The sequence below is a fragment of the Plectropomus leopardus genome, chromosome 1 (genome assembly GCF_026936395.1).
Source record: "Plectropomus leopardus strain MGB_pleo_1.0 chromosome 1, ASM2693639v1, whole genome shotgun sequence".
Classification (NCBI taxonomy): domain Eukaryota; kingdom Metazoa; phylum Chordata; class Actinopteri; order Perciformes; family Serranidae; genus Plectropomus; species Plectropomus leopardus.
Window position 1 is genome coordinate 10,244,180 of NC_142176.1, and position 25,496 is coordinate 10,269,675.

The 25,496-nt window shown below is 40.6% G+C and overlaps 1 protein-coding gene across 3 annotated transcripts in view; it reads right to left on the reverse strand.

Annotated features, from left to right (window-relative positions):
• The window catches only part of znf609b (zinc finger protein 609b), a 111,347-nt gene that overhangs the window by 8,458 nt on the left and 77,393 nt on the right, over window positions 1–25,496 (reverse strand). For 2 of the 3 annotated variants that reach the window (XM_042491438.2, XM_042491455.2), the window contains exons 4-6: window positions 7,048–7,135; window positions 2,306–4,634; window positions 921–1,290 (exon numbers count right to left, since the gene is read on the reverse strand). In XM_042491438.2, the coding sequence (XP_042347372.1) occupies window positions 921–1,290; window positions 2,306–4,634; window positions 7,048–7,135 (2,787 nt within the window). The remainder of the gene's footprint in view (window positions 1–920; window positions 1,291–2,305; window positions 4,635–7,047; window positions 7,136–25,496) is intronic. The other variant, XM_042491447.2, reaches the window with a different exon arrangement.

Here is a 25,496-nt window from a genome sequence, read left to right on the forward strand (position 1 = left end):
GAAATTGGATCAAGGTTAATAATGACGCAAGTACCCATTTAAGGCAAACATTTTTCTCTGTAACCTATCAATAGTATGGTTGTCATGTCTGGTGGATATGGTTATGACTCACCAGCACAGCGTTTATTTTTTGCTCATTTACTATACAGGAATATAATATTCTTTTGGCTAATTACTATATAAGACCCTTCAGTAATATGTGAAGTTTACCAACTCCTACAGTATTTCCGCAACAAAACTTACAAATGGAAGCATGCCTGCAGTTTTCTTTCAAGAATGTGCAATTTTCCACAAAAAACAATCTTATTCAGAACCACAAAATCAATCCCTGATTGACTTGACCTATCTTACTTCCAGGCAGATTACTCCCATGCTGTGTTTTGCCCCCATCAAGCTGCACCAAATCATCCCAATTATTTCATGCTGCTTAACCAATTTTAAACATAACTGCAATTTCTAGTGAAACACAAAAATTGCTGCAAATTACATCAGAGTTACTGTGCAGAACATTCAGTCAGTTTTGAATGACACAATCACAAAACACCCGGAAATCCTGCTGAGATGGGTATATAGAGTTTTGATAGACAATCTAAAGCTGCAATAATAAATCCCGAGAGCCATTGTGTTTTCAAAAAGCAATGCATGCTATGTTGCCTTTTCATCTGATTTAAAAGCCACTGTAAACACCTTATAATGTAAGAAGGGTCAACATCTTAAATACCATTCAGTATCAGTGGTCATGTAAGTCTGACATTGACCAAAAGAAACAGCAGATGATTTGCACCAAGTTAATGATTAACCTCACTAGCCAAAAGAATACTGAAAACTCGAAGACTTAATCTGAAAGATACAAGAGTTGTCCTTCATACTTACTATTAAAAACCTTGATCATGCACATATATGTGGAGTTAATTTCATACCTGGGTAATTCTGCATCATGACTGAGGGCATGCCTCTGTATCCAGGGTGGTTAGGGTCGTAGCCTTGTCCATAGGGGTAACCATGCATGTAGGGCATGTAGCCTTGGTGCTGTGCTAGTGGTGATGAGAACTGCATGTGGGGATTAGAACGAGAGTCTTTGCTCATGGCCCGGTGGTCCTCAGAAGTGATTCTGGGGTCACTACCCTCTTTGCCGTCCTCCTTTGGCCCGCTTTGACTGTCCTTGGGCCTGGGCCTGTCATCCTTTAATTTACGATCGCGTTCCCGCTCTCTGTCCCTTTCATCTTTCCATCGAGGTTGTTGTTGCTGGTGTTCGTCTTCTGCCTGGGGCTTCTGGCTCTCGGGGTACTGCTGAAGGCGAGAGGAGGTCCAAATCAACAAAAATCAGCATCTACACATTGAAATATCTCAAAAGTAAAGTTGTCAGCATTAACACGTTATGCAAATGCAAATTAAGTTCCCACATGACACTTTAACTTTTTAAAATTATGGGCCATCCCTTCCAACACACCTGTCTTAAAGACGCTGTACGGGGATGAGTTTTAAAACTACAGTGATTGTAAACTAGAAGACCCGAGGAAACCAGTGCTATCAACTATACTAGCTTCTCAGGAAGGAGGCTAAATAACACTCTAAAGCTAGGAAAAGTTTTGGCAGGGGGAAATGGCATGGTCATTTCAGAGGAATCCCTTGACCTCTGACCTCAGTATATCTGAATGAAAATTGGTTCTGTGGGTACCCATGAGCCTCCCCTTTACAGACATCAACACTTTATGCTAGTCCCATGCAGTTTGGGGCAAAAACTGAGCAGGTTTTTGCATGCAGTATAAATGTGTTGATTCAGCCTATGTTTTTGAATATTTCTGAATATTGGGATCTCTTAACATCCTTGAAAGTGAAAATTACTATTTTGGAGTGGGCGAATCAACCCAGACCCGTGGATGAAAGTAATTAAAAGAAGTTTATTACAGCGCTGCTAAATTGATGGCAACATCGTGGAAGACTCAGGTCTAAGTGATGTCCTCAGGTTGGCATGTTGTGACCAGTCATATGCCTTACCGTGTCAGGAAACAATAGATTCATGTATACAGAACAGAACCTGTATGATTCAGAGAAAGCAGCTTAACTGGAACTCCTGAAAAGTGCAAATGCTGTAATTTGATTCCCAATCAAGACAATCTGGTAAAAATTGCTTCAGCTTGTCAATATGGACCCAAAAACTGTTCTGAAATGCAAAATCACTGAACTGTAAACATGCAGGAAAAAATTTGTATTAACTTAAAAAATTAACCATTCGACAGCCCTAATCTTAAGTATTGTCACAACAGATTCACAAGCATATGTTGTACAATAGATTGGTATTTACCTGTCTGTACCACATGGCCTGCTCCATCCCTGCCTGACCTCTGGACTCCAGCACTTGCTTGGAGTCATCCTTTCCATGGTGCCCCCCTTCATTAAGCTTCATCTTTAGCCCCTCAGCTTGCTGGGACTTTGGGTCCTCCCCTTTGATGCTTCCCAGGGATTTGGAGGTGGGCTCAGAGGGCGAGTCCCTGGATTTGCTTGGAGGCTGCGGCGTCTTTCCAAGGTCTGACTGACTTGGGGCTTTGGAGAGGCTTGGCGGCATCGGGCTCTTTTGTTTCCACTCCTCCTTCATGGAGGCCTCTCGTTCTTTCATGGCAACATCTGACTTCTTCTCAGCGCGATGCTGTTCAGCCATCTGTCGCTGCCGCTCCTCGTACTGTTGCCGGTAGGCTGGGTTGGTGTTCATCAAGTGGTTATGGTAGGCTTGATCGGGATGGTATGCGTACGGGGGCACATAAGCGTACTGGTTGTAGTAAAGAGGTTGCATGTACATGTTGGATCGCTGTTGGATGACTGAGGGTTGCTGCTGCTGCTGCTGCTGTGGTTGCTGCAGCTGCTGTTGCTGGCCAGGAGCACTGGTGTCAGGTTTGCGATCTTCGTGAACCTCAACCTTGACTTTTTCCTCCCCTTGGTCCTGGTCCTCTTCCCTTTTGATCTTAACCTGACCTTCGGCCACTGGTGTTCCTGGATTGGGCCCACCGGGACTGGGGTTCACATAATTGGGTGAGTAATACGACTCATAGCCAGGGTAGTACGGGGAATCCTTACTGGGTGTCTGGTTTGGAAAGAGTGCCTTTTTGACACTTTCCCTGACGCCTTGTTCCTCTGTCCTGACTTTGACGCCTTCTAGTTTCCCTTCACCATCCTCACCAGCATCCGAAATGTCTGAATATGCTGGGCTATTGGTTTTGACAGAAGAGTTGTCGGCACCATTCTGGTTCACCGCGTGAAGTGGCGTGAGAGGCTGTGGCATGCCGCTGCCATCTATCCGACTGGCTACACCGATGGAAGGGCTCGGGGCATTGTCAGAAAAGCTGTAAATCTTGTCTGCCTCAGCCTTGATACTGGCCAAGCGACTCTGATGAGGATCTGAGGAACCATTAAGGAGTCCTTCTCCCTTATTTCCTTGATCAGAAGGTTCAGAGTATGGGAGCTTTCCTTCCTCCAGTTTTCCTCCCTTTCCCGGAGGCTTGGGGCTGTCAGCTTCCTTCCCGCCATCCTTCTTTTTCTTGTCTTTCTTCTTCTTGTCTTTGGAGCCACTTGAGGCAGGATCTCCGATGGCAGGGGGTTTCGGCTGTGTGCCCTTCATTTGGGGACTCTTGGGTATTCCTTGTATCATTGGGGTTAGCCCTGGGGAAGAATTTGGGTTTCCAGGAGGAAAAGGGTACATCTGCTGGGATGCTGTCGAGCCAGGGCCGACGGGCCGTGGTGACTTGATGTTTTTCTGGGCCATTTTATCAGCCTTCGTGCCAGCCTTTTTAGACTTGTCCGATCCTCTCTTATCATCTATACCATCGTTACTGGCCTCATCAGTGAGGCATGGCCCATCTTCACACCCATCCGTCGCTGTGCCTCCCATCTCTGCATCTGTCTCGGCAATTTTCTTTTTGCTCTGCTTTGAGCCAAACTTGCCGGGAGATGGGGAAGGACTTTGAGCATCAAAGTTCCTCCCTTTTGGAGTGACTGAACGAGCCGGAGACAGGCATCCTTTCTGTGAGATAGATGCTCCATTACAGTTCCCGGGTTCAGGGTGGAGGGTCGAGTCCTCTCCGTATTCACTGTCTCCATCTATTTCCAATTTTATATCGTCATCATTGTGGGCACGAGCTTGGTGGTACTTGAGACCGTTGATGTGCTTGTACTTTTTGTTGCAGTTGGGGTGTGGGCAGTCAATAAGAACTGGAGAGGGGCAGCTGCGATCGAGGGGGGGTGGAAGTGGCTCAGTCTTAATAGAAGGAATAGGGAGACCTGTGGGTCCCACCCCTCCACTGTTGGAGTTTGTCCGCATGCGTTTGTTGCCTTTGGTGTCCTCTGAGCTGGAATTGGGTTCCATGTCCGAGGCTGGTTTGGTCTTGCGTTTTCCAGCTGAGGAGGGACTGGCCTTGATGTCCTCTGTGTTGCTGTTAGGTGGGGTGCGGCGTTCTGATGGTGTCTGGCTGCCCCTTCGGCCCTTGCTGTTAGACGCAGCACGTGTCTTGTTGTTGGTGGTGCCCTTATTGTCTGATGAGTTGCTGTTCTCGTTGAGAGGGGTGTTGCTATTCGGTCTCATTCGTTTACCTCGACCACGGCCATTCCTCATCTCTAGATCACTTGTGGGGGATTCACAAAACCTGTAATAGTGGCAAAGATATGTGAAAGATTTAGTGGCATAACTGTATCAATAGTTAGTTTCAATACAACTCAGATTCTGAGATGATACAACAAACATTTAGCAACCCATAAAGTCTTGGGAATATAATTTCATGACAAAAAAATCTCTACAGTTGGTCTTGAAGGTCAAGTTTGTAGGGTTTGGTGGCATTTAGTGGTCAACGTGTAGAACTGAAACATCTGCCATGTGACAAGCATGTGCCAAGCGAGTCCGTGGAAGAGGATCCACTCCCTAAGTAGATATAAACAGCCCACTCTAAGGCAACAAAAACACCATGACTCTTATATTCAGGTGATCATCAAACTAATGACATAAGAATTACGATCATTTTATAAACTTTCTGCCAATAGATGCCCCTAAATCCTACACACTGGGCTTTAAAATACAAACATAAAAAAAGTATAAAGCCACTTTACAATCATACAACTGAATTGCCATTGGTGCAGTCATTTGTTTTAAGTGTAATGGATAGTAAACCTGTGTGTAATTAAGATGTGACAAGTGATCTTTTGTTCAACACTCCTTTTATCTGGAAGGTTCAGATCTGTTTCACAGCTATTGTGTAGCCCCTGTTACCCTCATTATCTGCTAGGTAACCACACAGAGCCAAAACATTTGGTTCTCAAGGTAAAAGGAAAAAAAAGGTTTGTTTTTGGCAACTGTAATGCTCTCTAAAGACCATTATACCTATGCTTTTGAGGACATTATTATTCATCTCAGTTCAAGACATTGTAAAAAGTTTGTGTCCGGCCTTTCAAAAATGTGTTTTTGTTATACAGGAAGTCTTTATATTATCACTGGGAATCTCACATGCACTGTTATTTACTGTACTGGTATGCCAAATTTCCCGACAAAATTACACATAGTCTCATAGGACACTAAGAAAATAAGGTGATAACAGTAATTACAATGATAAAAATAATAGTTGGGTTTAGTCTTTTTGAGTGTAGAACCCATTATAAACAATGGCAATGATACCAAAATATGAACACCATTGTTCTGTCTCTGTCTTCTCATACCAATCTGATATTTTGTGCAGTGCAAGTGAGTACTCACTTTAAACAAAAGCCACATGACAAAACCAAAAGCATGTAAACATCATCTGAAAAGACAGCAGTGAACATTTTGCTGCTTTGTAATCAAAACACAGAGGCATTCAAACACTTAAAATAGCAGTTTGGCCTTATCTCTCCATAACAGTAATGTAATTATCTTTCTGCACAGCAGTGAAGGTTAGCAATCTGTGACAAAGAGAGACACTGGGCTGGTATGACTCACAGCTTCCTCTGCAAGTCTCTCCAAACAATTTCAACCCCAGCAGGGGATGTGAATACATCCGTAGTCTGACAGTAGTAGAGGAATTTAGACTCATTACAAGCCCAAGTTTATATTCAGTCTGTTGAAAGCTCTCTGAATTATTCATGGTGTGTCCCTAATGTAGTTGTGCTTGCAAACTGTAAGACTATCTTGGTGCAAAACACAGCCCAGCAAACCTCTCTGACTGTGCAACCCTCACTTACTGAGCATTATTGTGATATACTGTGATACATTAGTGTGATTCAACCTCTCCTTGTTTTCCATTAGCGCTGCTTTAATCTTGATTTTTTTTTCTATTGCACTTAACCATGCATTTCAAATATAGATTTATATTTACATTTAGATTCGGTGCAGATGCTCTAAATCAAAGAAAGTGCTTGCCAGTATATTTTACACAACCTGCGTATTTTGCATAACAAAAGGCAAATAGCCAGAAATTACAAACACTTTAAGCTACCGCCCACGTAACACTGATCTAAGAGACTGCAGAACTTTGTGATAGAGAATGTTATACAGTGTTGAGGAAAAGCTATTAGTCCAATAATTGGATTCTGCAATCTGGCTTGTTAGAGTAGCTTTCTATTTCCACAACCACCTCCTGGGACATCAGGCGTTTGCCAATGAATCCTGTTTCCCCAGACTCCAGATAAAGGCTAACATGGACTTGGAAGGTCCAGCAGCTGCACACAAGCAAGTCTGAGCATCAGGCCGTATATACTTGAGCAGATGCTGCTACAGCAGATTCATATCACACAGAATATGAAAAGGTTAAGAGACCAAGTGCAGCTTGGATAGAAAGACTGCATCAATGATTCATGGAAACCATGAGTCCTTTGCTACACTGACATTTATAACTACAGTGTGTGACACAAAAATCTCTGTAAAGTACAGATACGATGCATGATCAGTAAATGTAGCTTTAGTTTTAACAACACAAAACAAGTCATGTCCTATGAATAGAACAAGTGTGGATTAGATGATGCTTGTTTGAATATCACTGTGTCTTCCCACTTTTTGCACTTCAAATAAAATCAAACTGGAAAAATGGTCCTTACCTGGGGGGAGCCCAGTCATGCCGTGTACAGTCCAACAGGGTGCCCACATATGTCTTGTTTCTCCAAGTCACATTGACCACCAGCATGCCTGTGAGACGATGAAACAAATAGGTCAGCTATTTTGTGTTAAAGAAGTATTTCTCTGCTGGAAAGATGGTCCTTTCATAAAACTATAGAAAACAGTAGAAAAACGCAAATACTTTGGAAACTGGTCCTACGTGATCAGAGAAAACAGAGAAAAGGGCTGTAGCATTTGTTTTTGCTCAAGAGGTAAAAACCTACAACCACCACAATGCACTGTGCTGCATTAGATCAGTAAACACTGCAGCTGGTGGGTGATGTAATGCAAGCTTATCTGTCTGTTATTCTGACAGAGAAAACAATATGGCGGCCAGCTGGTAACCAAGCCTCAGGAACAGTGCCAGGTATGGAAGGTAATTTCATACCGCAGAAATCAAGCTTTTCTTGCTCCACAAGCCACTCAGCAACTTTCATAGGAATGAGCGTGTATCCAGTTCTCTGTATACATCCATGCTGATAACAAGTGATCTTGAGTTACAGTTCAACACTAAAATGTGTTTTCGAAAAACATTTATTGCAAGACATTAACATAATATTTGTGTAAATTTGCTCAGCATCGCTTAGTTTTACCCTTTGATCTAAAACTTCCAGCCTCCATTTTTACGGTACAAGAGTATGGCTCCAGCATCCTGTTAAAGTCTTGTATTTCAGCCAAACAGTGCACTAAAATATGTTTTGGAAGAAATTTTAGGCAAGAATTAGTCAATACAGTGACATAATCTTGGTTTATATTGGATCAGCACTGCTCAGTCTTATCGTAGTTTGGCGTTTATCTCTCTCCCTTTTTATACTCTTCAACACTCTGTGTCCGTGATGGCAGACATACAAAAATGTATCTGTGCAATCTAATGTTAAAGCAACATCCCTATAATGGGCTTGCGACTAATGATTGTTTCATTGTCTATTAATTTGTCCATTATCTTGAGAATTGACTAGTTATTTGGTCTCTCAAAATGGTGGAAAATGTCAGAAAATGTCAGTCATTTTTTCCAAAGACCCAATTTTTCACAATCAAATTAAAACTATTCAGCTTACTGTAATAGAGAAGTTAAAAAAAACAGAACATTTTCAGATTTAAGAGGCTGGAATCAATGAACTTTGACATTTTTTTTCTCCACCAAATTACTTAAATTATTACTCTGTAGTTTACAATTAATTTGATGTTGACAACTTATCAATTAAAAGTTGCAACTCTACCCTAGAGCCAGCAAAAATCTGAAGGATGACACTTTGAGGGTAATGAGCAGGGAGATCTGGGTGCCAGTAAGATGGAGGAAAGTTTACCACATTTCGTTTACACATATGACCCAAACTTATGATACAAAGCTGGTTTAAAATCTGCAAAAAATCTCTTTAAGTGACACTAAAATGGAAATCACACAATAAAACAGAGACTGTGTTACATGGACACTCATATAAAACTGTCTGCACTAATAAGCATTGTGGCTGCTGCATTAGTGCGCTGATCTTTGCTAAAGGGTGTCACATGCAAGACAGTTATACAAGTCAAAGATCCTTTTTTTAATCTTCCTCACATGGTAAAGCCGTAGGGGCAAGACTGACTGATATCTCCTAAATGACTCGGAGCAGTCTCGACTGCAGTCATTATAGTAGAACTTGTATAAGATACTGGCAGAAGGTCTCACTAAGAATGATCACACCGAGGTTACCGGGGAATACTCGCTGAACACCCTTTCCATTTAAATAAGCCATCTCACAGTAAGGAGATTTCCCTGAAGGAGAATTATTTGGAGGCAAATATTTTTTTCTGCTGCCCTCTATCTCACTTTGCAGCCTAGAAATGTACTACCTTGGGGAGAATACGGATCTACCACAACAGCTTCTTAAAAACAAACAAACAAACAAACAAGCTCCCGAGTTAAAGCGATTCAACGTGAACGGTTCAGTTTGACAGACTGTAACTGAGTGTGCAAGAGAAGCTCCCTGACTTCACTGGTATTGCTACAATCTGTCACACTTAGAAGCTTCTGTGTTACCATTTGGCGAGTGTGAATTTGGTGGCTCTCGGTGTGAGCTACACAATCCGACCTGCGCTGAGATACCTGACCTCGCATTTAAAATCTAAAATTAGTTCCAGAAGATCACACGACCCTCTGTGTATGCCTCCCCTTAAGAAACCAAATACTGTTCATCTGGCGACAGCTCGTCATTAGAATGTCACACATATGCATGCTTGTACAAAATCACTAAACTAAAGCTGTACTTCAAAAAAAACCACACATTTAACGGCAGACAAAACAGTTTATGCCAGGGACACTAAACTTGCTTTGCTTAGGGGCCACTTGCTCAAAATGACAGGAGGCCAGGGGCCAGTCGCAGCAGTACCATACATCTATAGGATTTTAGGACACTTCTCAGTTTTTGAACACTTCTAGGATTTTAGAACATTTCTAGGATTTGGGGACATTTCTCAGATTTTTAGGAAATTTCTAGGATTTTAAGACATTTCTCAGACTTTAGGATTTTTCTTGGTTTTTAGAATGTTTCTAGAATTTTAGGACATTTCTCTAATTTTAGGACATTTCTTGGTCTTTGGGAAGTTTCTCAGATTTTAGGAGGTCTCTAGGATTTTAGGACATTTCTAGTATTTTAGGACATTTCTAGTATTTTAGGAAATTTCTTGGATTTTCGGAGGTTTCTAGTATTTTAGGATGTTTCTTGGATTTTAGGACGTTTCTTGGAGTTTAGCACATTCGGGGCTCAGCCAGGACCTCTGTCAGGGGTGCGGGGAATCCTCCACCGGCAATTTTTTTATTAACAAGCTTTATTTTGATGCTGTTTTATGCACTCTGGCACCTTATGTATACTAAAAGTACAAGAACAATTCCCAGTGTGAATCATTTTATTTTTATTCGGAATAAGAAAATGGTTGGGAGGCCACCTGGCACCCTATCGGGGGCCTTACTTGACATGCAAGTTGAGTATCACTGCTTTATGCTAATGCAGAAAATCAGAGTGGACAGCACGGTAGAGGCAAGACAATAATTTGCAGCTTTTGCACGTAAATTCAGAAGTAAATCATCAACCAAACAGCTTCAGAGGATTAAGCGCAACGACCGTGCACAAAAACATTCTGAATTTATTGCCCTCACCATCCCCCTCGCTCCCCGGTGGTGACCTCAGCTTGCCACTTCAGCACTGCAGAGAAACTGGAGGCTGCAGCGAGCTAACTTATCTAATGGCACAGGAATGCTGGCTGGCAGCTTCCGTCCCTCAGAGCATTTTATTAGCTTAGGAAACCTCTCTTGCTCACCCCATTTTCCCTCTCTCCTTCACCCTCACCCTCATTTCCTCTTTTCAATGGTATAACCATCCCCGGCTTACAATCTTTTTCCCTCCCACACACAAGTCACAGTTCAGACCTCATTTTTCTCCTGCTGCCTCTGGCATAAAGCAGCGAGTGTATGAGGTATTTATATATGTTTACAGGAACCTGCTGACACTTTGCCACAAGTCTCTTCTTCGACTATAGCCTGAAAGCACGAGTGCTCGGTCAAGGCAACTGCAAATGTCGTCGAGGAGAGGTTCTCGAGTTCAGATTTCTGTCACATTAAAAGAACACAGACCTTTTCTAAAAATGCCTTCAACAGCCCCCCCCCCCCTCAGCTCTCCAAACACTCCAGCACAAAATGGCTCTGGCAGCTGGTGGTGGCAGGATGTAAATCAAGGCAGGGCAAATGAATGAGTAGGCTTTCATGATGTGCAGGATATAGTCATCCCTGCTTTCTCTACTGAGGGGGTTTAGAAATTATACCATGAGCTCTTAAAGGTCTTTCATGATTTTAAATTAGCTTTAGACTGTCTCCTCGCTTCTGTAGCTGTGACAACGGACAAGCATGGATGGAATTTCAGTGCTAGCGTCTCGAGAAGAAAACGGTAAAAAAAGATATGCAAATCACAGTGTCCAATGAAATGGGTGCTGGATTGAAGAAATATCTGGCAGTATAAAAAACAAATGGATCTACACACCAAAAAGCTCCAAGGATTTTAATGCTGTGTAACGTTTTGCATCATCGTAAATACCAGTAATGCATATGTAAGTCATAACACAGCTGTTGCAAAATGTATCCTTAATTATTAAAAAATTGATCAAGGATACATATAAGATATACAAAATGGTAAATAAGGAAAATATTGGAGAAAAGCATCATGCATCCCTCATAGAAACTCCATAAAGTTCTCTGTCAGTGTCTCCAGTCCTGTTTCTTCAAAATATGTTTATTAAAGTTTATTAAAATATTAAAGCAGTAGTCCAACATTTTGGGAAATAGCCTTATTTGCTTTCCCTTTTTTTCTAAGAGTTACATGAGAATTTTAAACCTTGTTGGGGTATGAGCTAAGATAAACATCTGCTGGGAGAAACATTTTAATAATAGACATGAGAGCAGTTTTTATCATTTCATCTAAGGCTTCCAAGAAAAGCAATATAAATATTCCCCAAAATGTCTAACAATTCCTTCAAGGATTCTAATGCTTCCATGCTTATGAGTACATGCAAGTGTAGGTTACAAAATACAGCATTAGCAATGTTTAAATTATCAAACTTAATTAAATTCTAGTAAAAGTAGCATTTTATTCCAAGAGTTTTTGGCAATACAACAACCCGAAACAATTAAGTGTATCATTAGCCCCTTTTATACTGCCTGTTCAAGGTGGGAACATCGAGCTGTTGGGAGGGGGGGGCAGAGTTGTCTCGCCTTAAAGCCACAATAGGAGGTAGTAACAATGCCAAATTACGGTCTGTGTTCAAGGGACGGCTGGCAGGACGGCACCATGTGTGTTACCCACTGCCGGAGATTTAAAAAGCAGCTTAACAGTAGCAGTTAGCAGCTAAATCAAAGAAGAAGAAGAGCGGCTGTGAATGTCTGCAAATTGGGGAAACAATAAGATTCGGAAGCTTACCCTCCGAGCAGTGGTTGAGGTTAGCAGCAATATAGGGACTGTACATTATTGTTATAAAGGGCTGCTGATGCGTATGGTACATGTTGCACTACAGGCAGTTGGTCTTCTGTGAAACATCATGCCCATCATGCCCATCATTTCACTTCTGCAGTGCCGCCATGCTGTCTAAAAGCACACACCAGAGCCTCATGATGCTGCCGTTGTTTGGTTCTGTGTAATAAAGCAAAGGCTGTGCAAAAGAAAGGACTCTGTGTGCCCCGCAGTGCAATGTTTGTATAAAAAGGGCTATTTTTTAAAAGTATCCTGGAGATACAGACATCTAGGTTGGTATTTCAACCGAAGTCTGACACTGACACTCCCTCTGGGTCATCTTGAATTTATCATTTCCTGTAATTCTTCTACCGGATTTACTCAAGCTGAATGACAAAGTATATCAAAATCCATCTTCAAGCTGCTGCAAAGGTTTTCTTTAACATGACTCCGGTCTGACCTTTGGCTCAGATATCAACCACTTTTACAATCTTGTTCTCAAGAAATACCATGATGTGTATGCCAGTGTGATACCCATCACCGTCCTTTTGGAGCATAAGTCTTTATATCGGGTTCTCCTTTGGAAGTTCCCTATATTTCTCTCAACTACAACTCTCAGGTGTCTGCATGTGAAAAGCAGTGCTCAGTGTAGGGTTACAAACACTGCTTCAAAAATGTGAAAGTGATAAGAAGAGGTGCAGTGATCAAAAGGGCATCAGTCTTATTAAGCAGTTACACTCGATGTTGTTGATTGTAGGGCTGTTGCGATAACCGGATCTATTATGTGCTGAGTGCTGGACGTTCGACCCTTTTTTCTGTCAGCTGAGAGCTGAAAAATGTTCAGCTTTGGATAAAATGCTGCACTTGTTGTTATTTAATCGCAGTGGGGGAGGGATGGGACAAATGACACAAAGACCAACTGTGACATCCTACAAGTACAAGTGCTGAACAACAATAATTCAGCAGCTTGTGATAGACTTTTTTTTTCCTTTTTAGCCATACAGAACTATGTTTTAAATAGCCATATAATAGCTTCCATTTTAACAAAAAACAAAACATAACTCCCCCCATAAATGCTATGATCCTCCCTGCATTCCAAGCCCATTAAATTAAATAACTTGAAAATAAGAGCCGAACAAAGACGAGGTCTACTGAACAGACTGATTGATCCCAGAAGATTAGTGGTGAGGTAAAAGAGGAAAAGGAGTCGGGAAAGGAGGCATCACTGGAAAGTCCTGTAAAATCACCAAAGCTGCTATCTGCCGTCTGGCTCATCGTGGTCAACCGCATCTCTGGTCTAATCTACAGGGAGACCTGTGGTGTGCTAAAAGTCCTCCTGGAGAACGTGATTTCATGATGCTGCCACCTACACCGACCGCTTTAACTGCCATAGATCTAAATAGGCAATGCTGCACTCCATATAACGTTGGTGTATATGCATCCATTATTAAAATCCTAAAATCTGGTCTGCATAATACAAGTTTATAATAAAGTCATCGAGGCAACATAGGTCCCTCAATACAAGGCTTTTTAATATTCTATTAATTATTTAATTCATTTATTTGGCTGTTTTAATCTGCCAGACAACTCCACGTGATAGCAGCAAAAAGCTGGTGAATGTAAACCCTGCAAAGCACCTATCCTTAATCATCACAGGGAAATCCAGCTCAAGTTAACTGATTGGCCAGAAATATGTACAATGCAATATTTTACGAGAAATAGTGTGCAATACACATTCTACTGGTTTCAAATTAAGGATATGGAGATATTATTTTGTGCAGAGTGACTATGTACAATGTACTATCAGTGGCAAAGGGTGAGTAAACACCTCAATTCCTAACCTAATAAAATCCTACCTGTGACATGTAACTACTGTATTTGCAAAAAGCACAGTGGAGACACATGGATTAGCCAAAGTGTGCTCAACATAGCCACTGCTGCTGGACATACCCACTACAGAAAACCCTGCCATACTTAACATTTCAGGCCAATAAATCAATTTTCACTTCATCAGTTTCTGTGCTTAAAACTGAATCTTTGATTTTCCTTTTTGTAGACTCTATGAATGTTTTTTTCCCTAAGAGTGGCGTCCTTCTGGCCACCCTCCCATGTCGAAGCCAAGGGGCTCTGTAATCCTGTCAGAGTGGTCCTTGGCTTCTGGGTCACCTCAGATCTCTGCCTCTGCGATACTTTCTTTGAATGCTAATAAAGTAGTTCCTTGAATGTTATGTGGGACATCTCAAGGACATTCAAAGAAATGTGGATGCATCTTAACTCAAATGGGAATGGTGCTAAGAAAAAAGAAATGGTTACTGACTGAATAAGTTGCAGCACTTCATGTTAAATTAATTTGTTTAAGGAAGGCGAGCTAAATGTATGCTGTTAAAAGCCTTTCACTGAGTATGTGCTGTATGAATTAGAGAAACTGAAAACGACAGGCCTAGTTTTTGTATCATATTCCTCATCTCTGCATGAGTTATAATGCAGAGCTCTGAAATTAAATTTCTACTCAAAGAAAAGTCCTCCGTAAACACAGCCTGGATTATTCTAACAATGACAAGACGTTTGGAAATGATTTAACAACATTATTTCAATACTGTCATTTCATCTCATACTGATTATTTCTGGAGATAACAATTACTTCTGAGCACCATGAATGAAATACAACAATCAGTTTTACCCTTCTGCATATAAAAGTAGACATATTTTCATATTTAAAATATGTAGCTTGTTCAGATGATAGTTTCTCCTCATTAAGCACCTTATTTATCATTATTGTGTTGATTCTGACTTATTAAAAAAATCAGTTGATACACCCACACATTTGACTGCTTGGAACAAGAAAGTGGTTAAAAATGGGATGCTTTCAGATTTTTTAAAGAATTGTTCATGTCCAGGTAAAGCAAAAATAAATGTGTGGAATGAGTTTGTCACACCGCATAGGAATGTGTTATTAACCACCCAGCCAAATTTTGATGATTAAAAAAAATGCCAAGTTTATAAAATTAGGTGTAAAAATCATAAAAAAAAGTGATTGTTTTCTGCTCTTAGACACTAATGGCGTGTCTGCTGTAGGAGCTGAAATGCAGATTGCATCCCTACGAAGCGACCAACTTAGCAGCAAAACTAGCAACACACACAGGCTACAGTAGCAAAACATACACACACCCAGTCTGAAAAATGAGAGTGCCTCTCCTTCAGCAGTTAATGTGAACACAAAGCACATATCCACAGCAGTGAGCAGTAACCGCCGATGTGCTGGGTGGCCCACTTGGGCTCAAAGACTGAAAGGTACGTTAAGAGATGCTATTTTGCTTGTAGTTATATAATTATGACATTTAACAAATATGTTTATTCAGGGATGTATTATGCCCGGGACATATGGGCTTTACATTTTGGAAATACAGTAGTTATATTAGCAGGCAGCTCAGCAGCAACACTGCAGCAACAAAGCTGCCTGTGTGAAAATTGCAAGTTCGACAGCCACGGCAATTCAGCGGTGTAGCTGTCTTGCACTGCTCACACATGCAGCGTGGCCTGGGCGTTAGACTGCAAAAGCTAAGAGAGCTTGTTGAACAGAGCAAACTCGCCTGGGGGCAGAAAAAAACGCCACTGTTGCTATGAGCCCTAACGTTAAAAGGGACATCCTTTTTATATAGTAGGGGAGGGGTTATGTTAAAGGTGGCTCCAGTGCGCCATGGAGCAGGCTTTTAGGCCCACCAAAAAAAACTGATCACAGAAATAGTGTAAAACAACTAAACAGTCTAACTCCACAACTCACAGTTCCAAGTCTTTTCACATTATCCACAAGTACTTTGTAGCAAGAGCAATGTGTTTAGAAAATATATCACTGATTTGCTTCACGCAGACTGTAATAACAGTCTCAAATGTTTCTCTGCAGAATCTTCTTTTGACTCACACTGTGGCATTTTACATCATTTACAACATATTGCTTTCACTGGACTACTTAATAGAGTCTCTTGATCGGGGGATGTAAATTCATAGAATTTCTTGGCAATATCATAAAAATTTGCTCAAGGGTGATGCAATAAGATCAAGATTAAGTTTCAGTGCTGAGAGCTGAGAGCCATTTGAATTTATCTGCACACTTTCATCCCAGGAATAATTTTCAAGCTGTCGGGACAAAGATGTCAACGCCAAGTCTGTCTAAACATGGAAAGCCCTTGACAAAACAACCCGAACAAATTTCCCTGTGGCTGAAGGCAAATTACACAAGAAAATGGGAGAGGACTTTTTCATGCATGATCATTTGTTTACACAGTTACATATCAGCGTTTTTATGCGACATGATCGCTCTCGTTTCTGGGGGAGAAGCAGGCTGATTTGGAGCAGCTCCCCCTCACCCTCCTCCTTTGTGTGAGCCTTATTAGGGTCACTCGTGACAGCTGAGTGAAGCCCACATTACTGAGAGGAATTGGCCTGTAATTTTACCACTCATTTCCTTTTCAATGCTGTCGAACAACAAATGGCAGCCCTCTTTATGCACCAAACCACACTGCGTACTTGTATAGGATTACTTGAACAAGAGGGTAATGTTAGGGGACAAATTAAGTCAGGAGGTTTGTCTGCTGCATGGGTGACTGCCCCCCCTCCGGCCCTTAAATGTCCCCCCTCCTCCTCCCTCCTTAACACATTTCATTAGGTTGCAGTGGGGCCAGAATATCAGGCTGCTGGTGAGGTCCGCGGGTTCACTGGTTGACCTCTGCTCTGCTGCAGCTCAACAGGAATTCAGTGGGGTTAATGGCATTTTCACTGACTGACCTTGTCAAAACGCCTTTGTTATGTTTGAAAATGGAAGATCACTTGTGTGCAATGAGTGGCTGTGACATTATATGACTGTTTCTGCAAAAATCAAATTAAGCTGATCTATTTGACTGATTAAAAAAAGTCTCATGAGAGCAATCAGCACTTGCATTTATCACCTCGTGTACTCACTCAAGTAATTATTGACAGATTTTAGTTTGTATATTTTTTAGAAAATGTCTCTTTTCTCATCCCTGTTTTCTCTGCACTAAAAGCTACCACACATATCAAAGTGAGAACAATGAGAAAAATAGTGTCAGTATTCATTACAGAGAGAAGATAAAAGATAGCCGGGTGCTGCCACGAGCAATAACTATAACATTGATAAATGAAGCGTTTGAGCATTCAACTGTCTGAGCATGTTTCCAACAGTCCATTTTAAGAGTGTTTCTGCACTCGTGGTGCATAAAATGAAGCCGAGCTTGTCCTGTTATGTCAGTGTCAGAGTACAAAGTCCTAAACCTGACCTTATCTCAAATCCTGGGCAGACAGGAATTTAGAGCGAATTGTATGAGTCACTTTTAGCACTGGAGAAGCTGGTGATATAATGGAATGTGGTGCTTTTGTATTGTATTGTGTTATGTTCATTTGAAAGTAGTAGTGAAGATTACATTGTAGAGCAACATAAAGTAGATTAGCAAATACTTTGATTTACGTTTTAACACCTGGATCAACACCAGTTTATTGTGCTGCATTTAGACGCTCTTCACTATTTCAATTAAACCTCTGAAATCTGATAAAATTAGTTTAATTTCTTTCAAAAACACACAAAAACACAACAAGCTACTTGGCAAGAAATGTCCTGCAAACTGCAAACAATGTGATGAGGAAATGATCGGAAAATTAGCTCGGAGGGGATTATTAGATATAATGAGGAGAAAATGTCCACAACATTGTATTTATAATTCTCTTATTCATGTATTAAATTATGTTACAGAAACATGATTTTTTTTAGCACCTTTTTCTTTTGTTGTTGTTTATTTTCAGGTCATTTTCTCCTAACTTTTTAATAATTTCTTGCTAGTTTTTTGGCCATGGCTTGTCCCCCTCTTCCCAAAGCCAGTTTGATCAGGTTTGAAAGGGTTAATCGTTTGAGTGTCTTCAATTAATAAAAATGCCATAATGGTGCCACTTACAACTTCTCATATGTCAATAGTTTACCATTTATGATAGTAAACTTAATATATTTGGGTTTTTGACTGTTGGTTGGTTACAGTTGAAAATTCAGTTGCCATAACAACCACTACTAGAAGAGTTCCTTGGCAGATTGTTAACATCAGCTGTGTCTAAAATCACATACTATGCGTTTCTTCTCACACTAACTGAGCTTTAATTAGCAATCCAGTTCCTTAAAGCCTCCTTACCTATTGGAGACGCAAAATCATGGTAACACATACAAACCTCAGCTCTACTGGCAGTTACAAAATAATAAAACAAATACATTACACCTATACTTACACTGAAATCGATGTGTTATTGGCAGACAGTGGCCAGGACAGCTCTGTAACGTAAATGTTTGTCATGAACATCCATCACTTACCATATCGGGATATTTATGCCAGTGTAGCATCCACGTGTTTGGAAATGCAATATTTTACAAGAAATAGTATGCAATACACATACTACTGGTTTCATTTTAAGGATATGGAGATATTATTTTTTGCAGAGTGACTATGTACAAATTCAGTCCCTGTGTGATATTAACCTGTTTCAACTGAATGTAGTTAGTCAATAGTTTCATTAATCTAGATTTTTCATTACCTTTCTTATTCATTTTTACGATAATTTTAGTCTTACGCTTGTTCATCTCATCTGTTTTTGCTTTGTAATCCGAATCATTAATTTGTTATTTTTGCAGTTTCAGGACAGAAATGGGAAATCATGATTGCCTTTTACTATTTTTTTCATTTTCTGACAAATTATTACTCAATTGATCTAGAGTATAACTGTCAGATGAATGGGGAATAAAGAATATATTTTGTTAGTTGTAGCCCTACTACATCCTAAAACAAAGAAAAGCAGTTTTACTCTGTTAAACACACCATAAAAATCCATATCTCAGTGATAAAATAAAGGTTCACCACTGAGCAGGAAATAAAACAACAATACGGCTGATGGTTTAACTTTGAATTTTAGAGCGTTCGAGTGAGCGCTTTCAGAAAAGTTCAGGCTGCATTTCGGTTCATAAGAGGTAAAAGTGCGAAGTCACTCTCACTGACAAGAATAACAGCCTGTGAGAAGGTCAATTCTCTCATACCACTGAGAGGCAAAGGAAAGGAGCATTAGTATGCTGCCCACATCGTCGCAGCATTATCAGCCGCATGCAGCACTTTCTCCCTCCACAAAAAAGAAAAATCACTACATGTTTACTCATACAGTGGGAGTAAAGCACAAAACAGCAACCATGCATGTAACATCTCCACCAACTCTACATGCATTTATTACGGTAAATAATTTGTAGTGAGGCAAAGAGCAGTTCCCTGAAATGTCATCTGGGTAAATCTATAACCTCTCTGTCAAAACAAACCAACTGCTTTTTTTCCCCTTAAAGGAGATGGTGCTCAGATTAAGAGACAGATCTGCCAAAGGCGCATTACTCAGGCTCTCGTTGACGTGTATATAGCAAACATGATATCTTATGACAACCACTGGCAAAGCCTACAATTCCTCCAGGCATATGATTTACGTTTCAAGGCCATTTAAGTGCTTGAAAAAATGCAGTTGTCGGCCAATATGAATGGGAACCAAGTCTCTCTTCGGAGATTTGGGTTCAGTCGGGTGCCATCTTGATAACACCTCCCGGGAACTAAATCTGTGACTAACAAGACAAGACTCCTCCCTTAAAGACTGTGAGTCATCTATATCTTAAGTTCCTTGCAGAGTGTTATTGCAACCACATATTTAGGACACTGGTAAAGTCTTTAAAAACATAGAAACAGGAGCTGTAGAAAGCAGAACTGTTTGCTGCGTTCATTTGACTTGTACGAAAGAAAATGGCGAGAACAAGACGTCAGTGGGGCCGTAAAATGTGTCGCAGAGTCTGAGAACTCTCGACTTTTTAGTTGCATTTTCAAATAAGCACCCCATAACCTTTCAAAATGTTAATGTAACTATCAGTTTCCTTTTTCTTTTGATGCCATTTCATGGCATGTTTGTCGATACATGATGTAACGTTACCGTGGAAGTCTACAAAGAACGAGTTAGAGCCGCTGCTCAGTGAGGCAGAGAAAGACCGTGGTGATAAAAAGCGTGCTGCAGATCAGCATATTCTTACATCTAACTCGGTGAATTCGGGGTTGATTTCAACCAACCCAGAGTTGGTGTCTGTTGGAACAGTCAACTCACTAACAAGATGACTAACAAGACTAACTGAGACGGTATTGGTGAGTTTTAATTTGCTTCTGCTCCTAATTTGTTTACACAGAGATCGCACTATATAGCTGCTACAAAGTCCCGTCTTTATGCTGACGTAGCATTGCTACACATCAAACAATGGCAGCATCATGCCACTACAGTGTTTGATTTTAGATAGCATGCCGGCATCCCAGAAGCAAAAACGGCTAGACAGGCATAATAATTAATACAACAAAGTGGGCCTCTAGTGTAACATATAACATATGCGTCAGCAGCACTTTAACTATAACAATGGCATAACATGACAATAACAATCAATACCATCCTTGTTATATGGCTGTTAGGAGCTCCTGTACCACATTGTTTTCACATTTTCCACCACTGTCGTTCTGTGTGTTAGCTGCTGACGGCTAGTTGCTTTTTAAATCACCCGTGGTGACAAATAACATGTCGCCAGAACGTGACACCCATTCCACCCATGGTCCCATCAATTTGGCGCTGTTACTACCTCTGATGCTGGTTTAAGGGCGAGCCAACTCTCTCCCCCATGCCATGATTGTACCTTCTTTAAAGAGTCACAAGGCAGAATAACTGCACAATATTCCTGCTTTCGACAGGCAGTGTCTAAGACATTCAGGCTAACATTGTAGTCTTATTTAGGTAAAATAGGGAAACTTGGATAAGTGTACGGCTGTATTTTTCTCTGAAATAAGGAAAATAAAGGTAAAAATAGGCGGAATATTTCCTTTCCTTGTGTGAGTTTATTTTGTTTATTCATTAACATTATATGTGTACAAAAGTAGTTAACTCTCAGCTCAAACACAGGGTATTGCAAAAAAACTACTACTACTACTACTACTACTACTACTACTACTAATAATAATAATAATAATAATAATAAAACATATTATTTATACTGCACTTTACATTTGGAACTACAAGAAGGAAGCATCAGCATAAAAAAGACAAAAACAACCTACATAAAAGCATATTTAAAGTCATAAAAAAATCAGCATAAAAGCAGATAAAAGTAAAAGTACTCCCAATGAGTTACTATGCTTAGTACATAATGTTGTCAGGTACATCCAACAATTCTCAATTCCTGCACACAAAAGATGCTTTTTTATGCTTTGCAGTACTCCACTGATTGTTGGGTCGTTATTTCAAATCTCAACTCAGTAAATTCATGACTTGCTACAACAGTTGGAATGGCAAAGTTACATAAAAGATATATAAAAATAGCCGTTGCTCTGAACATCCTACTATGTGGATTTGAATGACAATGTCCATTCTACTCTAATTCTATTTCTATGTGTAAAACACAGGAGTGTTATTTTTTCCCCCCTGGAAATTGTCCTCTTCCACTCTTCCACAGTGAACACTGATGCGGGTAAAGACTGGCTGGGTAGGTTGGAAAGTAAACACGGCTAAGGAACTGGCAAAAGAAAGTGTGGGCTGGAGAAAGAAAGAGGCGTATCACATTTGTTCTTTTCTTTTCAGAGTGTCCTCTACTGTTAACAGAGGTTCGTGATTGATTTCTCACTCCATCTTCTTCTTGCTCATTGGCCTGGCAGAGGGCTACAGGCTTCCCGAGAATGCTCACTCTTATTTCAAGGACAGTTTCTATAGCGAGTTCACAGAGAGCAGCCACCGCTCGCCTTTGTAAAAACATTTCAATGAGGCCACTGACAGGTGGTCTTCAAAAGAGCAAGGAAGCATAGCTGGCAAGTGAGCTACAGAGCCAAGTGCTCCTTTCATACAATATTCCCCTTCTCGAGTCCCTGACAGGGCTGGAGAAATGGAGCAAAAAAACCCCTAACACATCTCTCAAATGTTTATACAGGAATATCCGTTTCACACTGACCTCTCTTCTATTCAGACGCCAAGCTGCTTTTAACTCCTGCTCTAAAGCCAGTGCTCGCAATGTTACAATGATGTAATGTGTGTTGCATAAATAATCAATGAGACAAACATTTATCACAAACAGCCTGTATTATTTATCTATTAGGGAGCTTAAGAAGCTGTGGGACGTGCTCGGGGAATAGCCTGCTGTGTACTGGAGGGTCGGGGTGTGTGTAGGGGGGGAGCACTGGCATGGAGCTGCAGTGTTTGGCCAAAGGGGCCCCCTCTGTGTTCCCTCTGCCCCGGAGCAGGAGCCAAGGCGTTCTGGGCTGCGATTCAAGAGCAATAAACTTCTCCAGCATTTTAGAGATGACATTTGGAGGTATCAGCATGCTAAGCCTGGGAGGGGTTGGCCCATCGCTCTGCCGACGCGACCCTGGGAGCTGCCACTGCCTCGTCTGCGCTGAGGGGATTTGTGTCAGTGCCGGGCCTTAAAATACCACAGCTCTAACCCCCCCGCCTGTCCTCCTGTCTACACTTCACTCGCCCCCAGACTGACTGAATGACACAAACTCACTTTCCTGCACCTCATATTATCCATTATCCATACATATATTCCAGAGTTCACACACATTTTTGCTATAAATTTCCATGACTTTGTGGCAAATTTCAAAGACCACACATGCTCTGAAACAACTGATAATCCGTACCGGTTCTTTTTACTTACTGTGTAATAGCTTTTCTAAATATATATATAATTTAAAAATAAATACTGAATTCAGGACAGGATTAGAATTGAATATTTAAATATAACTTAGGGACTGTTCGTTATCTATGGGGGAGAGGATGGTGCAAAGAGGGGGAGGCAAGTCAAATATTTTTTTTAAGCACTGGAGAGGGACATGCAACTATAATTGGCTATATTTTGTATTTATTTTACTGCACTTATTTAAAGACAAAGGAAAAAAAATGGCAGCATTTTTTCCCCCTACAAAATTTTTGGTGATATTTAAAGAAACATGCCTTCCAAACCTGTGGGCCTGAAGGGTTTGAAAGGCATGTTTCCTTTAAAAAAAAAACAAAAAAAAAACAAAACAAAAATGACAATTTATCTTAGCCAGAAATTGTAAAAAACAGAAATTCAAACAAACGGACTGTCCTTGAACACATCATGAGTTATTACACATGTTTGTAAAACAAATGTTCAGGGTATATTTAGTTTTCCAACAATTTCTCAGGCCAAGAAATTATATTCCATGAATTTTCCATTTTTTTTTATGACTGTAGGTGTCCTGATATTCCCCTACACAGCACTAAACACATCAAATTGAGAGTTATTTTTAAGCGTTATAAGCTATTTTGTCCACCCATTATTCGGCTGCTCCATCTGTGCCCAAATTACACAGGATGAAAAATTCATTTGGCCTCATCAGACAAGATTCTTGTCAGCTTTGACCGAAGGTGCAGCTCCTGTGATCGCATTTTGTTAGGTGTCGCTTGCTTCCTCCTCATCTGTTTCTTTCTTTGGCACTCTGTGAGCCAGGTTGAGGCACAGACAATTACTGGGAGCCTGTTGTTCATTTACTCCCACAAGGCCGAAAGGCGGAGGTGATGAAGCAGCTGTTGGTTGGCATGCTAAATGAAAGCGCGCGCACACACAGTGCATGCCTAAACAGCTCTGTATGAGACTTGTCATGCAGAGAAGTGGGGGACTGCTCAACTTCACTGCTAATCAGGATGCCTCTGCTATGTCTTTGGGGCCTCTGTTTGTTGCTCTTCCCTGGTACTCTGCCTGGATTTGCTTGATTTCCTCATTTGGTTCTCATTTGCTCAGTTGCACCACAATGAGAGAAGTCTGCTTTCATAGGTCTCTGAGGGAAAGGCCACAGAATGGCAGTGCAGTTTGAAGTAAGCAGCATCTGGGTCTCTTTCATTTTAAAACTAGCCAGTGGGTTGTTAGCGGCTTGTACCATTAAAATGATGTAAAAGAAATACACATCTTTGTGTGGTTTAATGTAGTGTGCAAAATGTAATACAATGGAGGCTATTGAGAAACGCCTTTTTGGAAACTCAGTAGAGATTGAATCTTATATTTTAAGAGCACCGACTACACTGATGGCTGTTTATAGCAGATAAAACTGTCAACTGGTTTTGTGCTTCAGGAACAGCACACATCAGCTGCAACAGATTTCTCTAAAGAACACAAAACTATCACAGATTTTGCTGAAATCAGGTTGAAGGCAAGATAGATTTGAGACTTTAAAAGACTTTTAATTCATTTAAGGGCTAATTATTAGGGCTGTTCTAAATACCAGTTTTTGGGCATTGAAGCTTTGGTAATTAATATCCACAATTTATCAAAGCTTTGATGAGGGGATGGCGTGCATGGGAGGTAAATAAGAGACAAAGACAGCAGTTGATGCGCCTGAAAAAATGTGACAATTAGCCACTTTGTTAGCATTCAGATTGCACATTAGCTGTAATAGCTAGAAAAAAATATACTGAACAAGCTGTTACTTACAGTTCTCAGGTCATTTGCCAAGCTTGTTATAGATTTGTGACATTCCTATTCCTGACATTTTTGACTTTTTGCTAGCATATCTGTAAGGCTGTCACATGTAGTCAAACTGTGCCGTTCCAGCAGTGCTGCACTGCTGGTGACTTTGGAGGCACAAAACTATCACAAAGTTCAAATGTCCTTGTCTGAGAATGACTAAAAATAATTAATGCTGATGCATAATGAATAATGTTGGATGAGTACCTGCTGATTTATGGGCGATTTGACATTGATTACCACTCCAACTATTGAAGCTTTGAAGCATTTTAGTCAGGCCTACTAATTTCACAACCAATAAAGAAGTAAAACAAATATGAACAGACACCAGTTACGGGAAGTCAGGGAATATTTTTGCCCAAATGATAATTGTAACATAAAGCTTGACATTTTTAACTGCACAGCGGAGAAGAGAGTAGAATTAAACTACCAGCATACCAACAAACTTCCATTTGTTGGCATGTGGGAAATGTCTTAGTTCTCATTATGAATTTGAAAAACTTTTTGCATGATGTACAACAAACTACACTGTTGTTGTTTCAGTATAAGTCATGCAGCAAAATCCTGGTTGAATGGTTGAATTTGCACTTCCTCATGTCCTCGGGGGTACATTGACAGCGAGCTAGCAGACAGTGGATCCTCTGCTCAGAGCATTTCGGCCGGAAACAACATATCACTGTTGGTTCCACTATCCAGATCTGCATGGCGTTAATGCGAGAGACATCCGGCAAATTTTTTAAAAACAGATCTTGACAATTACTTTGAGATTTTTCAGAGAGACATCCGAGAAAAACAATTCATAAAATCCTACTTAACATAACTTGGCCTTTTTTAAAAAGTT